The following is a 15696-nucleotide window of genomic DNA, read 5'->3' on the forward strand; positions in this document are numbered from 1 at the left end:
GCATGAAATCTGATCATTGGCTCATAATGTTCACTTTGGTGGGTGAATCATCCCCAAAAGGGCTTGTGTTAGTCATCGCGCAATGACCGAACCGCCAGCGCTGCTAACGATAAGTTATTAATTTTTCGTCCCAGAAATATCATCTTTCGCATAATATTTTCCCGGGGGCATTGCTCCTGTCTTTGCAGCCGGACTTTCTTTGCCGCCACCTGGCCCCTAGGGATGATCTCACTCGCGATTGACCCACCGCGAATGACCTTTCTTTGTCTATGGGGGGGGGGGGGGGGGGCGGAATCCAACACCGGCCGGGCTGGGCAGGACGAAACGAAGCGAAGCACAACTGGCCAAGTTATGAGCTCACCCGTGCATCCGTGCTACCGAGCAACCATCTCCGGAATCGCCATATAACGGCCCAGCAGGGAGGCGGGCTATAAATTGGGCAATCATTTTCGGCTTCAGTGTGTTAATTTGTATAAATTAGTTAAGCCGCAGCGACATATGATATCCCTGGTGTCGCGTAAAGTCGGTAGCCGAATCGTTCGCCCTTGCCGGAGAGTATCTCCTTTGCCACCGGAGGCCACTTATTTTGGACGGTATTCCTCCACCGAGGTAATCGATACCGTTGAGGATCGTTGCCGGAGCCGATGAAGGTGGCAAATAAATATACGAGGAACAACGACAAACGTTGAATCATCCAGTCAGAGTGTCGTCATCAGGAGATTTAAAAAAAAGCAAGCGAAACAAGTCTGGTAGACAGAAAAGCGTCAAAATAAGAGCCTCAAAAGCGGTGAAACAAGAAGCTTCATTCAAGTCCCAAACAAGTTAAAAAAAATACAACTAAATAAAAACACGTTTTTGCATTTAAAAAAACTCTCTCTTCTCTCTACAATCATTTGAATATTGTAAAAAAAAGTCGATGCGGCGCATATAAAAAACAATACATCTACGATGGAGGCGCATCATAAACTCCGATGGAGGCGCACGATCATTTTCAATTTAATCGATGGGGCGATCATATGTCAGCATGGAAAAGAAGCTAAAAATAAAATAAGTATGTAAAACAGAGAAAAAGAGAATGAGCAGATTTAATGGGGTAGATTTGCGTAAGTAAACGATGAGTTCACACTACTTCTGGGATTTAGCGTTCGATCGGTAGCGAAGTCCTCGCCAAACTCTTTCCACGCCTTTCGCCGTCTAATAAAAGAACACGGATTTGCGGCACAATTCAAAGGTATTAGATTTCACTTGACGCAAACACACCAAAGTGAAGGCGCAACGAATCCGGGTAACGAGAGAACATCCTGAACGGTGTGCAAATGAGAAATCATTCCACCACTGCCGGTGGTTTTCCTTTTCTTCTCCACCCTTTCTTGGAGCGATCACTTTCTAACGCGCCGAAATGTTCCAAGGCACGCGCGATCCGAACCACGGAAATCCTCCCAAAACCAAGCCCCCCCAGCCAGACCCGAAAATCCACCACGTGAGAACGCGCGATCGCCATGCCATCATGCCTTTCCCTCTGCTCTCGCTCTCGCACGTCCGCTGATCTTCGCGATGCTCTCGCGATCTCGGTGCGATCGATTCGTTTCCCACTCCCCCTCGTATAAATGGGAGACTCCACGGCGACTCGGACTTCATTCATCCGGTTGCCGAACGGGCGGTCTCATCATCGTCAGGTTCTCGAGCCGTCAGTCGGTTGCGAACGCGGGAAGATCAAACTCCAACTTAGCTGAGTGCAGTGTGCGCGATCTTTGAAGTTCATTTGCGTACAAGAATCCTTCGCTGTGCGTCCTTCAGAAATCAGCTGGTTTGTGGTTGACCGTTAGTTTATCTCAGTTGAGGTGCGTGTTGTGATTTAGAACCGTTTGTAAACTGTGATGAACGCATTTCAAGCTCGAGTTTTACAACCGTTTCCTTGAGTGCCGAAGGCAACCTTTACGCAATTAACGCGATAACCTTTACCCGCCCGTGCTCAGACCGGTACCGTGTGCGTGCGTAAATATCGATTCGCTGATAAACAAAACCACCATCCGCCGGGCCCCTCCATTCCTGCTCCAACCGACGGAGCGACTTGTTTCCCAGCGAAACGGCGAGCCTTTTTCAGTTCCGGCCCAGGTTCGCGTGGTGTTCACCGTTGCTGTTGCTGTTCTCTGTTGTGCTTCGTTCTAAAGGTGAGAAGACACCGGCGTGCGGTTGCTTTGGGGTGTTAGTAAGTGCTTTGCGATGCCGGCAGCATATTACCACCAACAGCTCTGCGGGGGAAGGTTGAGAATTAAAAAACAAAGCAAATCAGTTGCTGTTGCATATACCTATCGAAAGCCACACGCAAGCCATTCGCGATTAACACCAACACAATTAGCAATGTTGTGCAATCGAGATTTCGGCGGGAGACGGATAACGTCAGCCTTTGATGGGCCAAATGAATGGACATACAGTGGGTGAAAATTAAATCAAACAAACGGTCAACGGTACCGAAAGTGAGCGGTTCGGCAAAACACTTGACGAGAAAGTACATCGAACAGAGGGTCATTTGTTTCAGTATTCAGTTATGAACCATTGGCAATAACGTTGCTAAAATTGTATCGTGCAGATCTTTCTTTATTCAACCGGTAAAGATTAAGTCTATGAAATTTTGAGTTAAATTTAGTTGGATAACGGCAACACATAAACGCGATAAAATCCCCTAAACATTAAATTTTGAACAAAAGACTTAAGTGCTTTCTTGGAAAACGACGAACCCGCTAACATGCAGCATATTTTAAGAATCAAGAAGAAAATATTTGTGTAGGGTATGTGGTGCTTTAAGTGAAACCCGTCTTCATAGGTCGATAATGCTAAACAATGTGCAAAAACTTAATAAACTGCGATCAAATACCCGTTAACAAACGAAAGACTTGAATTCGCCGTCGGTAAGCGACGAACCTGCACACATTGATCACTCTATGCGAAGTGTCAAGAACAAAACTAAAAGTAATTAAATTTATTGGTAGAAGTCAGATCTATAATTAAAGAAGAGCAATCGGAAATATTTAAATATATTAAAAATCGAAATTTAAAAAAAGGGGTGAAGCAAAAGACTCAAACGAATCGCATTGTTAAATAGCCCATCCTTGTTGCCGTTTCAGCTGGCCTCAGCCAGTCCTTCAACTCTTTCGATCGGTACCACGCAGCGCTGCCTAGCGCCATCGTGAAAGGCCTTGACATATTAAAGGCGAGACACAATCGTAATCGTTGTGCTGCAGGAGCAGCAATTGAAAGATGTCTCGCCTGGTGGTGAAGCGTGTGGTAGTTTTGAAACCAGCTACCAACTAAATTCATTCAACATCCACCGGGTTCGCCTCTTCGTAATCAATAAACCCGATAAACAAAACTAACCCATGCGCTTCACCAGTGACATCTTGTTAACGTCCACTTTCGAACGCCTTTCGCGTCCGCGCGGGGTGGGGTTCTTAATTGACCATTTTTCACCGTATCATCCATAAGCCGACGTCTAGATCCGCCTTCGCGAACTGGTTCCGCGGGGCGGGCGCTCGCGCTCACGATCCAATCCCGGCTGTAAATGTGATCAACTCAAGAATACGAACTCGGATGGCAAGGCTTGTCGCTGGGGGAAAAAAGAGGGGAGAGGCTGCAGAGGGTTTCGATGCTTGGACGAATAGCACTAACATTCCGATACGCCAATAACCGAGTCAATCACCGAGCACACCAGGTCACGTGCCAATGCGTGCCCACGCGCAAAAGCTGGCGCTACGAAACAATTCTAGCTCAACGCAAACAAATCTCTATTATTCCGTTTTTCTTGTTTCCTTTGCTGCCCGTGCCATCCAATTATCCAGCAGGTTCCCACAACCTGGTTGATTCCACCCTCCTCCAGCAGGCCGTGCCTTTATATCTGCAACCAGCTTTATATCACCGGTTAATTAAGTCACAACCCTCGACAGGCGAGCATCTCCCCCCGAGAAGAGGGAAAACGATCGATTGAAACAAAAAAAACCATCCCTAACGCCCTCCCACTGACCTGCGGACGCCGTTCAAATTCAGTTCCGTTAACGGAAGCGCTAGACGCAGACGCCACCCGAAAAGCGCGAAGACAGAAAGAGAGAGAGAGAGAGTGAGTAAAAACGACATCTTAATCGTGGCGACATCCAGTCCTCGGCAAAGGCAGACCTACTGGCGTTGGGGTCTCGCGAACGTCTCGAGCCGAAACCCCTTGCGGAGAGAAGAAAGCATGCGGCGGAGAGGCGGAGAGGACCCGGGGTGCGTCGGTGGTGGGCCAGCAAATTTATGCAAACTCGTAACGGCGATAGCAATGACCGTCCTTGCCACAGGTAAGTCCATAATAACCGGATTATTGTGATGGTGGTGGCGGGGAAGTTGCACTGGAGCAGTGACGGAGGTGTCGATGGAAAGAGGGAGGAAGATTAGCCTCTTCGAAAGTGATGGGAGAAAAGAGAATGTTATTTTTATCCCATTCGGATCCGGTGCGATACGAACTGTTGGTGGGACAGTATAACACATTCTTCATTTGACTAATCTGGACATTGAGTTGGAAGCATAGTTTCTTCTAAGCCGTGTTTAAGAACTTGTCACACACCGCCATTATCATCGGTCTGCGAACATTTTGCAAATGTTAACACAACTCTAGATGAAGAGTAAAAAGACGTTCGAAACGACACCAACCATGCCTCTAATCGGTTGATTTATCGTTTTATTGATGCGACACACACGGCCCGCAGATGGTTTGTGTATGCTCGCGAGGCCGCTCTACGATCATTCATAAAATTTAATGACTTGTTAGGCTCGCAAATCCGGGATCAGGTAGTATGTATGTATGTATGCATAACATAAAAAAAGAAAAGAACACCCCAAAAACCGTATCAAGAAACGGCAAATTAATTCGACGAACGTCTTCGGTTCGTCCATCCTTCGCGGGTGGTTTCGCGCATTCAGTCGCGTTCTTTGATTTTTCCATCCTTTTTCTCGAACTGATATGCAAAAGAAGTGGGCACGCGTTTTCAATGCAAGCGAATGGAAATCGAGCAACAAGAAAGACCACCGAAGTGAAAATAGAAGTAAATTCCATAAGAGCAAGCATTCTTGGCATTCATTCAGCTGGTATTTAGATTCAAGAGGCTCGAACTGCACGACCAGACCTTTTATTTAATTTGTGTCACGTGCTCAATGACACTCGTTGCGTCGGACCCGAAACGATCGAGGGATTAGAATGTTAACGAATTGTGACCGGGGGACGTTTTAAAAAAGAAGATCCCAAAGGTAGGAGAAAAATTGAACCATATCCTGGTTCTCCTTTGATTGTTTGGCACTTGCCTCTTCGTCGTCCTCGACCTCGTCCTCTTCCTCGTCGAATTCTTCTACAACTGTGGCATATTCTTCATCATCATCTCTTTCTTCTTGTTCCTCCTCTTTGAAATCATCTTCCACCTCTGCTTCTTCTTCTGCTTGATCGCCTTCCTCGAGCTCATAGTCCTCCAGGTTGCCATCTAGCTCCTCTAAAGTTTGGCTAATCCATGGCTTCGTCCGGCTGACTTCCAACAGCGAAAGCCTTCCAAAAACTCGCTCGTATTTCGTGCGCTCCACGGCCAGCATTCCGACGAGCGATTGCTGGCAAACCAGCGCGTAATCCCAGCCGTTCGGGGATGACGGACGAACCCGCAGGCAGAGCATTCCATCGGCGCACGGACCTCGAGCCCGCTTGAACGCTATTGGTCTAGTAGACCATGTGAATTTCTGCGCAACGAGAAATCAAACAAGAAGCATTAAATAAATCATAAAACATCCTAAATTGGAATACCGTGCCTCAAACAGGGTGTTGTCTTCAACCAAAACGTAGAGATTGCAGGATTGCAATAAAGTAGAGTCGTCCTGAATATTGGCAAGATGTAAAGGTAACTGCTGTTCGTCGGAAGACGGGTAATCATAATCATCTTCCAGTCGCAGGATACGCAAGTTCAATTGGTTGTTTAGAAAAATGTCCCCCACCAAATCATCCATTTTCAAACTGGAAATAATGAGTTAAAAAAAGACGATCAATGGTTACTAGATATTTTACTCGAAGGTACAAGTTTTTAACTTACGGCACATTTTCCGGCAAACAGTCAGCCCGAATTAGCAGCACATTCTTCTGGAGCCAGTAGCCGGCACAGAGAAACTCCAACCCGAACTCATCCTCTTGGTACAGCAAGGCCGAATATGGAGTTCGCTCGATTCTTAGCCGAGCTTCGATGGGTTCTACCGAGTCGATAAATTCATCTTCCATCGTAAGTTCGACTCGATAACTCTCGTCAATTGGTGTTTCCGTACTAAATTGTTGTCCATCGGTGGTGAACAAATTTTTCGAAGAATTCCATCCGGAACTTTCCGCACCGGTAGACCAGGATTCAACGGATGCACGACTGAGCGGAATGAATTCTTGGGCCAACATATCTGGGATAGATTCTGAATAAGGTTCAGTAGTCGCTACATTCTCTTGCACAAACGACACCCAGTCTTCTTTAATAGAGCGCAGTTGCGCAGTCGTTGTTTGAATATCCTCTTCGAATTCGTTCGTTTTTGAAATGGAAAAGCTTGCCACTAAAGTCACCAGGACGAGTAGATGGACCGATATAATCTTCATCTTGCTCAATCAACACTTGAACTGTGAATAACCCCTGATGACGAAGATGCCCCGCGATTAAGGCAATCACTGACTACTAGATGCAGTTCTAAATCTCGAACCAACTCTTGGTATTTTAATTGAACAGATTGAAACGCAATGTAAAAGTAGGATGATGTTGAACAAAACAAATCTGGCGCCAGTGTCAAGTGATTAATAAATTTGCCGTTACCGATCTCCATTTTTAACACCATTACCATAACCGGAGCGTACTAAGTGTCCCAATGTAGAACCACACAGAACCGGCATCTCTACAAGAGCGCCTAATCGGTCTTTCCCACGAAAGATCAATCCATTGACGTCAATATAAAGTCGTGACGGCTGAACCCCGGCTGCTAACCGGTTATCTGGAACTTTTGGCCAAGCCACTTTTAGGGCCTACCAATTCATCATCGTTGTTTTGAGGCTTTGTGATTTCGAGAAGAAATGTGCTTATCTTTGGTTATTTGTCTCCCCCGACAGGAGCTTCCTCTGTGGAGCTGGTTTGCTCGCAGAACGATGACTTCTTCTACACGGTTCCTGGCACGCGCTGTAGCGCCTACTATCGTTGTCACCAGTCTCAACCGGTTCGGTTCCGCTGCACCGAAGGCGCCATGTTTGACTTCTACCAGCAGAAATGTATCCGCAGTGAAGGTAAGCTCCCGATCGACTGAACTTTTACGACTCTTTGTAATTCCGTATGACGACTCCCGCAGGAACCTGCTACGAGGCAATCTGCAGCGGAAAAACTAACGGAGTATACTCCGATACTACGCAGGCCTGCAACCGCTCGTACCGATGTCACGGAGGTAAGATAGTCTCCATGGAAAACTGTCCACCGGGGACGTTGTTCGATGGAAGGGATTGCGTGGCGCAGGATCGGGTCGTTTGTGAGAGTCCGGAAGCGACAAGCGCTAGCTTCCAGTATGACGCAGATCCACGCTGTTACGGGCTTTCGGATGGGAATCATCTTCTACAGGATGGCGACGCTAAGGACTGTAAGAAGTACCTCCGGTGTGAGGCCGATCAGGTGCTGGATGTGCTTGAGTGTCCTCCCGGGTATCGGTTTGACATGCGGACCTCCCATTGCTCGATGCACGACGGAGGACATCACACAGCGTGCCATCCAACGGAGCACGACGCCGACGAGTGGGATCCGTCCAAAGGCGCCTGTTCGTTTCTGCCCGATGGGCTTCACCTGGCGGCAACTTCCCGAGACTGCAGGACTCATATCGAGTGTCGATCACGGCAACTGACCGCACGTCACGACTGCGCACCCATGACGGTGTTCAACGGGCAGCAGTGCGTTCCTAGTTTCCTCTACCATTGTCCACGGTTGGATCCCCCGAGTGACATCTGTCACCTGCGCTACGACGGATTTCACGTCGACCCACGGAAGGGTTGTGCCTTCTACGTCCGCTGCGAAAACCAACGGACCGTCGAGGAACATTCCTGTCCGTACGGGTTCCACTATGACGCCACCGGAGATGGTGCGTGTCGTGAGAATCATCTCGGATCGGCCTCCTGCAACCGGGTTCCGTACTCGTCCGATTGTGCCCAGCGTGCCTCCGGATACTACCAGGACTTCGATTCCAATGGCTGCAACGGCTACTTCCATTGCCACAACGGGGCCAAGACGAGCCTCCGCTGTCGGGCTGGTTATGCGTTCGACGGTGAAAACTGTGTTCCGGAGGTCGGCTACCACTGCCCGGTGGATGACGTCGACTCGTGCCGGGGGAAACCGAACGGGTACCACAAGGACGCCCGTGCCGGTTGCCGTGCGTACCATCTCTGCACGGAGGGTAACAAAATATCGTACCTCTGCCCGCCGGGACAGATCTTCACGGACGGTAGGTGTCACCCGAGGGTACCGAACTCGGACGACCATTGTGCGGACGATTCGGTCTGTGCGGGGCGGTCCGACGGGTACTACCAGGACCGGGAATCCCAGTGTCGCCAGTACTATTTCTGCCAACGGGGTGAAAAGCTGCAAACCCTTACCTGTCGGGGTAGTAAGATCTTTGATGGGCGTAGCTGTGTATCGAGGGATTCCTACATCTGCCCGTCGGCGGGCGCGATGGATGACGTTGATGCTGCGGCCAGCGAGAACTGCATCGCTCGAACCTGCGAACCCAACTGCGCCAAGGGTGGATTCCATGCCGACTTCGACACGGGATGTGAGCAATATTCGTTCTGCATCGATGGAAAGCAGAGCACGCTGTCCTGTTCGGATAACTACGTGTTCAACGGAGAGCTATGCGTTCCACGGGGGTCCTACTACTGTCCTCGGTACTGTTCCCCGCCAGAATCATGCTAAACCCGTCCGACTTATTTAACAAACAACCACTCCTCAAACAACGCTCCACATCATGGGTTTTCTCTACATTTCCTACTTCCTATCTTCAATCAATACCTACCTGTACTGCCGCCAACAAAAACGCTAGGATAAGGTGTCTATGTGCGTGTGTGCGTTTTATTTACCTCCAATGAGTCATGTGCCCACGTGGGTATCCCTACCCACGCCTTACGCTCATTGCCAAATGTATGTTTGAATTCAAACAATCGCGTAAAATGGCTTATACATAGCTGTACAATTATTTATCAAAGTTGTTTTTATTTTGCTAAATAAACTAAATTGATTTCAAATAATGAACAGTTGCTGCTGTCGAAATGCTTATCATTATTTTATGGGTATTTTAAAATATAAAAAATATATTGTAATTATCACCTGTCAGATTAATTTGCTAAGCGATGATTGCCAACCCCTGGGAATAGCAGATGACATCCTGACGATGGATGGAATTTGTGTGCAGCCGATGGGACGATTGAGTAGATCCGAGGGCAATCGGGGTCAAGGCAGTTACGATATAATTGCACGAAAGAATACATTCTGGGTGTGAAAATAAACAACTACCTCGTGTTTGGATGACCCAGGCACTAAAACAGTGACCATAAGGATTATATTTTGCTCAAAATTGATCAAAAAACCCAGTCTAGGTAGTGTGACGTCGTATCTTTCAAAAGGTAGTGTAATTTTCAAGAACAATAAATGTTATAAAAATATAAAAGCGCTTAAAATAATTGTCAGTCCGCATCCGTTCAGCTATTCTAGCACATTCCTCTAAGGAACGCTAAAAATTGCTTGCATCGAAAATGGGAGCCTCCTTCCTACCTGTTGTGCTGATCGTTAACTGTTTTCTGCTGGTTGATGCAGGTGAGCGAAATCGGATAAGGAAAAATAATGAGAGTTAAAAATCCAAAGTTACAAATCTATTCTACTTTACGTTTAGGAAAACTGTTCTACTACAACGACCGACTGCCGGCGAAGACAATCGAAGTAGAAAAGGCACCAGAGAGCCGAACAGATGATGATACGTCGCCTGCGCTGGACTTGGAAGTGAATTATCCGGGATTGGAAAAGCTTCCACTGAATCCTTTTATGCCACTCTTCTGGGGAATGGGGCATAAGATGTCGGGCTACTTTTATGGGTCGCCTAATCAACAAGCTGTGAACGATCGTTTTACGACGCAACACCATCATCACGGACAACTTCACAAACATCCCCATCATCATAAGCATTGCCACTGTCATAAGCATCAGAAACATTCCCACCATCAACACCAAGGATTACAACACGAAGGATCGTTAAGCCACCACCATCGTCATCACCATGCAACGACGACGACGACAACGTCTACCACAACTAGTCCCCCAGTAACCGAAATGGAGAATGTTCCGGCCAACGCAAAGCTCAGTCAGCTGCAAGCAGTTATCAAGAAGCTTGAGTACAAGCTGCAGGAGCTTCAGCAGCGCGTCTCAAACGTCAGGGATCCAACAGAAGCAAACGTCGAGGATGCCGCCCGGTGGGACATTTCTCAGGAAAAGACGGATCCCATTACTCCGAAACTTACACCACCCGATCAGGGCAAAAGTGACACCGTGCGGTTCGAGAAGCCAACGGTAGAACTACAAGCCGAACACCGACAGGACGATGCTGGTGGCAAAGACCAAGCAGGTCGTGCCATCGTCTTCAACGAAGAGGAAGCAACAGACGCAAACGATAACAACCGTTTAGACATTAGATTTCTTTTGGAATAATTTTACATATGGAACATAACTTTGCAAATACAAAGAAAATAAACGTAAACCTACGAAGATAATAAATGATTTTTCAAATAATTGATGCTCAAATCTGCTTTCATTTAACGGTAGAAAAATAATCAAGGAATGTTGAGTATAAGCCCCCAGAAAGATGGGCGGTAATTCGCGTCTTGATCATCTTGTTCACTTTAGTCATGTTTGTAACTTGATGTATCGTTGAATCATTTACCGCTTTCAATGGCATAAGACTAAAATACTTGTAAATAAAATGTATGTCCTTATAAGGGGACTGAAACAAATGCCCATTTACTATCACTTAGCAACTTTAATTTACCTTCAAAATAATCGCAATACCCATAAGGAGGGTAATGGAAAGGGCACGAATAGAATACGTCCAGGCCGTCCCCTTTTTTTGTTCAGAATGGTTGTTCGTATCGTACACTTTTTAAAACTAAGGTAGAGACATTTACCCGTCTCATGTGCTAGAATAGGTACGAATATTGAGGAAGATATATAAGAACAGAAATTTCCCGCAGAATCTATCAGTCACCTAAAAGCATCCTCAGCAAGAAGTACTAAACATCAACATGTCGAAGATGATCCTGTCTATTGCCGTGCTAGTGGGACACTGTTTCCTGCTGAGTGCAGCAGGTAAGTTAATTTTCTGCAAAAATGGTTAAGGTCATTCCAATAATGTTATTTTTTCTCTATCAAATCATAGGAAGAATGTACTATTCCAACCAGCAGCTGCCCGTTGAGCCGCCCAAGCCCTACTACGCGCCGACATACGATGTCCTACCACCGCAAGAATACTACGAGCCCAACCTCGAATGGCAACCGATTGAGCAGTTCCCGTGGCCACCGCAGCAACCCGAGCCACATTATCCACCGCATTACCACGTCGCTCCGAAGCCTCCGTGCCCGAACAAGTTCCCAAAAACGACACCACGGCCTACCCCAAAAACTACCACCACCACGACGACGACCACCACCCGGAGGCCAACCACAACCACCCGCAAGCACCATCTCATCGAAACACTTGCGGCACATCATCAGAAGGATGACTGATTCCGAACGAATTCCGGTGGAAAGAAACATTTTCCTCTATGGGGGCTCAATACGCTCGATAATAATTTTCCAACGCAACCGTCTCGGTGAAGAATATTATATCATTAATAAAAATATATGAATTATTTTGCATACAAAAGGTAAACGCGTTTGGTTATTTCGAGTTTGTGTAGTTAGTGGTTAATTTTATTATTAAATTTAACAATATATCTCTGCTCTTTGCGAATCATCATTCACGATTACAATTTACAAGGTTGCTATCGATTTTGTTCCATTTCGTACGTTTCGAGTTTTCGATACCTTTCTCCGCCGGCCTTTCAATTTCTTACGTTACTCTACTTATTTGAAGTTTTGAATATACTTTTGTGGTTGTTTGTGTGTATGTGTGTGTATATCCCGGCCAATTTGCATCGTTGGCTAAAGACTGTGTTTTACCATTACCGCCAGCCTATAGATTTTGCACATTATTGAATATATGTATATAATCTTCGGCCTACATAGAAACATTAAAAGCACCGACAATATTGATCCGAATTTTCCATTATTCAACTGTGTGTGATTTGTTTTGTCCCTTTCCGTAGCGGAATCTCACGGAATGATTCCATACGTATTGTGATTACATTTCCCTCATACGATCCCACGCCTACGCATGGGACAGAAATGTCCACACAAGCCCCGGAACAGTTTGATTTTCCCTTTTCATACGTTGGTCCTTCGAAGGCCCGTCGAAATAAAGCACGACAATCGCCCTCCCGGTTGATTGTGTTTGCCACAAGACTTCCGATTTCGCTACAACACCAGTACGCTTATCTATTACTCAACGAAAATAGTAGAAACAAAACAAAATCCCCGCCTGACCCCTGCGCCAGCCAAAGTCACCCTCGTAATAAATGCCGACTCCGTAGGCCAAAGAAACCCCATTGCTCAGACCACATTCAAAGGGGGGTGGGACATGTTACAATTGGTGTTATGCACAGCAGTAGGTAAGTGGCTTAATTGTGAGGAGATAATCCCCCGGACCGCGATGGGCAAGAGTGTCTAGGGAAAGCCATCTTTCAAGGAAGGAATGGTCTAGGCCAGTTTTACAAAACGTTTACCTTCAAACAAAGTGTTCTATGTTGGGGTTAGAAAATATCCTAGATAACAGTAGAGCAGGGGAGTACTTTTAGTGTTTTTATAAATTATAAGAACATTGGTTTGCCGTTTGCTCGCTTGTGGGATTTCCGTTATTTGGTTTGCACCTTTTTTTTGTTTTGTTTTTGTTTGCTATTGCCGTTCTTTAGCGTGTCGCCACAGGAAAAATGTGTGAAACCGAAGAAGTCGTCAGTCACCCCTTCGTTCATCTACCCCCATCCACCGTCTACTAACCCCAGATGGAGGAGAGGTCCCAGATCTTGATGATGCGATCCTGACCGACGGTGAGCAGTCTTTTTCGCGGTTCATCCAAGTCCATCGCCACGATACTGTGCTTCGCATCGTGGAACGTTGCCAGCGAGGGCCGTCTGATGAAAAGAAAAGGTAGAAAGAATTAGTAAGAGCACTGCGCAAGCCAGCTGGCCCATCGAACTTACTCCTCACTCTTCAACCGCTGATGACAGTGGTCACACACGCGCACATCAAACTCGAAGCCCATGATCGGGATATTGATCCGGTTGGTCGAGCACTTGTCGCATACCGCCTTGCCACAGTAGCGGCAGTGGTGCTGCCGAATTCCGATCTGCTTCTGATCGATCATGGCGCGGAAGTTCCAGAAGAACGCACGCGTACACAGCTGGCACGTGTCGGACTCAACCCAATCGGGCGTTACCTTGCGCATAGCGTTCATCTCCCAAAAAACGATCACCGAATCTTCGCCGGCTGAAATCAACTGTTGCGTATTGGAACCGTACGACAGGGAGGACACTTTGTTACTGAAATGAGGTGGAGCATATTAAAAGATGCGTTAATCACCAATAATATTTCTATAAGATAAATCGATCTTACTTATGCCCATGCAGTTCGTAGGTTGTTCCTCGTTTGCCACCGACATCCCAAACGATCACGGACTGATCTTGCGAGCCGCTGAATAACAGCTGTGGTCCCTCGGCCCAGTACAACGAGCGTACCGAGCCGGAATGACCCTTCATCGTCGTCACCATGCTCGCCCCGGTAGCGCTCAGTTTGAGCATCGTTATCTGTCCACTGTAGTCACCGACGAACACATACTTCGATAACGCGTCATACCTGGCGATTAGAAGGATTATAAGTTGAGTCAGATGCAAATAGAAGCCGCATCAGATCCAAAAAAAAACTTACTGCATTGCCGTACACATCGCCTCGAATGTGTAGCACCCGATGCGCTCGCCGGTTTCGGTGCTGTGGTAGGCGAAGAACTTGTCCCTTCCGGCCGACAGGATCCAGCCGGTGTGTTTGGCAAAGGTGACGTTTGTGATGCGCGCCTGGTGCGCCAAATATTCCCGTATCGGCGTGAGCCGATTGCAGTCGTCCGAAAGCGTGAACTGCGATATTGTTCCATTCTCCTGACCAATGAAGAGTGTCCTCGTTTCCGGGGTGTAGCACAGCGAGGTGCATCCGGACGGCATGTACTGGCAAATCGATGGCCAGTACTGTCCCGAATCACGCTTCTGCCAGACTCGTATCGTTCTAGAAGGAATGCCAAAAAAAACACGTAAGAAGACGTAACGGGAGCCAACAGGCCGTAAAGTATCAATTGCAACATGATCTAGCAAAGCGCCTCGCAGTAGTTCACGTCTCCCATTTCCAGCATTCGCTGTCGTGGCAATCATCGATCGATCGGCACGGAACCAGCATCACCCGGAGGGCTCTTTGGTTTCCACCGTCCCCGAAGGAGGGAGAAAGGCTGACGAAATTAAATTAGACCACTTACTTGCCATCACAAACACTGATAACGCCGTCCTCGCCCGGAATCAGCACGGCGGCGTTCACGTCATCGTTGCATCCCTCGAGCTTGCTAAGCAGTTCCGGTTTTTTGGTCGTGCAGAAGCGGTCATTGGCACTCCTGGGCGCAGGTTTTATTTCGGCCGCCATTCGAACACACTACGTGTAAAACGGTTCGCGGACCTGATGACACACGATTTTGCAAAACAACACCGATTACAATCTGCAACGATAGGCAAGGGAAGGGGGAGGTGTCTGTGTTGGTAAAACGAGTATGCAATTTCTGGTCTTGTTTTCCTCTGTGCAGGGGAATGTTTCCTTTTCCCTTTTTTTGCAGGAAGCAATTGTGTTGGCGCCGTAGTAATGCACCAGTGCAAGGTTACAAGACGGTTGGCTAGAACCTCACCTTCGAAGAAAGAATGAACAAATAGAGGATTACGAACAAAAACACCCCTACAGTGGACACAAGTTGTTGTTTAAACCGAAAGCACCCGCCCTAGTATAGGAATCTGCACAGGAACCCGTGAGTTTGGTGGATCAACAACAAGAGGCCACGTTCGGAAAAAATCAACACACTGGGATTAAACTAAACGCACGCGACGACACTCCGTTGGATCTCGTCTTTCTTGACCGACACGGACAACTAACTAAAAAATGCTTGGTTGACTGACTTCGCGGGGAGATAGGGCTGATAATACGAAAAGCGATTACTCGTTTCTCGCACCGAGAATCTGGACTGCAAAATAAATTGACTAGTGTTGGCAGAATCGGGATTCGGAAGATTTGAAGATTCGCTCCCTAGATGGATTCTAAAGATTCGAATCCCATTTAACGGATTCTAAAGATTCAAATCCCATCTGACATAGACGAATTCTAACGATATGATTCGATTAGGATTCGAATCAGATTTGATTGGTTTGGAACTCGATTTGATTCAATTCTAACTTGTTCCTAAACTGTTTCAACGGATTGGGAT

The 15696-nt window shown here is 47.1% G+C and overlaps 3 protein-coding genes across 3 annotated transcripts; 2 read left to right on the top strand and 1 right to left on the bottom strand.

Annotated features, from left to right (window-relative positions):
* The first annotated feature begins 4228 nt into the window (after positions 1-4228).
* LOC131293613 (uncharacterized) lies at positions 4229-8969 on the top strand. Its single transcript, XM_058321694.1, has 3 exons — positions 4229-4328; positions 7136-7306; positions 7369-8969. Exons 1-3 carry the CDS (start codon positions 4229-4231, stop codon positions 8967-8969), a joined length of 1872 nt encoding a protein of 623 aa, XP_058177677.1.
* Positions 8970-9805: 836 nt separating this feature from the next.
* On the top strand, positions 9806-10760 carry LOC131293656 (uncharacterized). Its single transcript, XM_058321735.1, has 2 exons — positions 9806-9866; positions 9943-10760. The coding sequence occupies exons 1-2, from the start codon at positions 9806-9808 to the stop codon at positions 10749-10751; spliced, it is 870 nt and encodes a 289-aa protein (XP_058177718.1). The 3' UTR covers positions 10752-10760.
* Positions 10761-13019: 2259 nt separating this feature from the next.
* On the bottom strand, positions 13020-15250 carry LOC131294375 (WD repeat and FYVE domain-containing protein 2). Its single transcript, XM_058322424.1, has 6 exons — positions 15127-15250; positions 14710-14943; positions 14118-14465; positions 13806-14045; positions 13394-13732; positions 13020-13324 (listed from the first exon to the last, which is right to left on the bottom strand). Exons 2-6 carry the CDS (start codon positions 14868-14870, stop codon positions 13186-13188), a joined length of 1227 nt encoding a protein of 408 aa, XP_058178407.1. The 5' UTR covers positions 14871-14943; positions 15127-15250; the 3' UTR covers positions 13020-13185.
* Positions 15251-15696: the final 446 nt, after the last annotated feature.

This window comes from Anopheles ziemanni, chromosome 2 (genome assembly GCF_943734765.1).
Source record: "Anopheles ziemanni chromosome 2, idAnoZiCoDA_A2_x.2, whole genome shotgun sequence".
NCBI classification, from domain to species: domain Eukaryota; kingdom Metazoa; phylum Arthropoda; class Insecta; order Diptera; family Culicidae; genus Anopheles; species Anopheles ziemanni.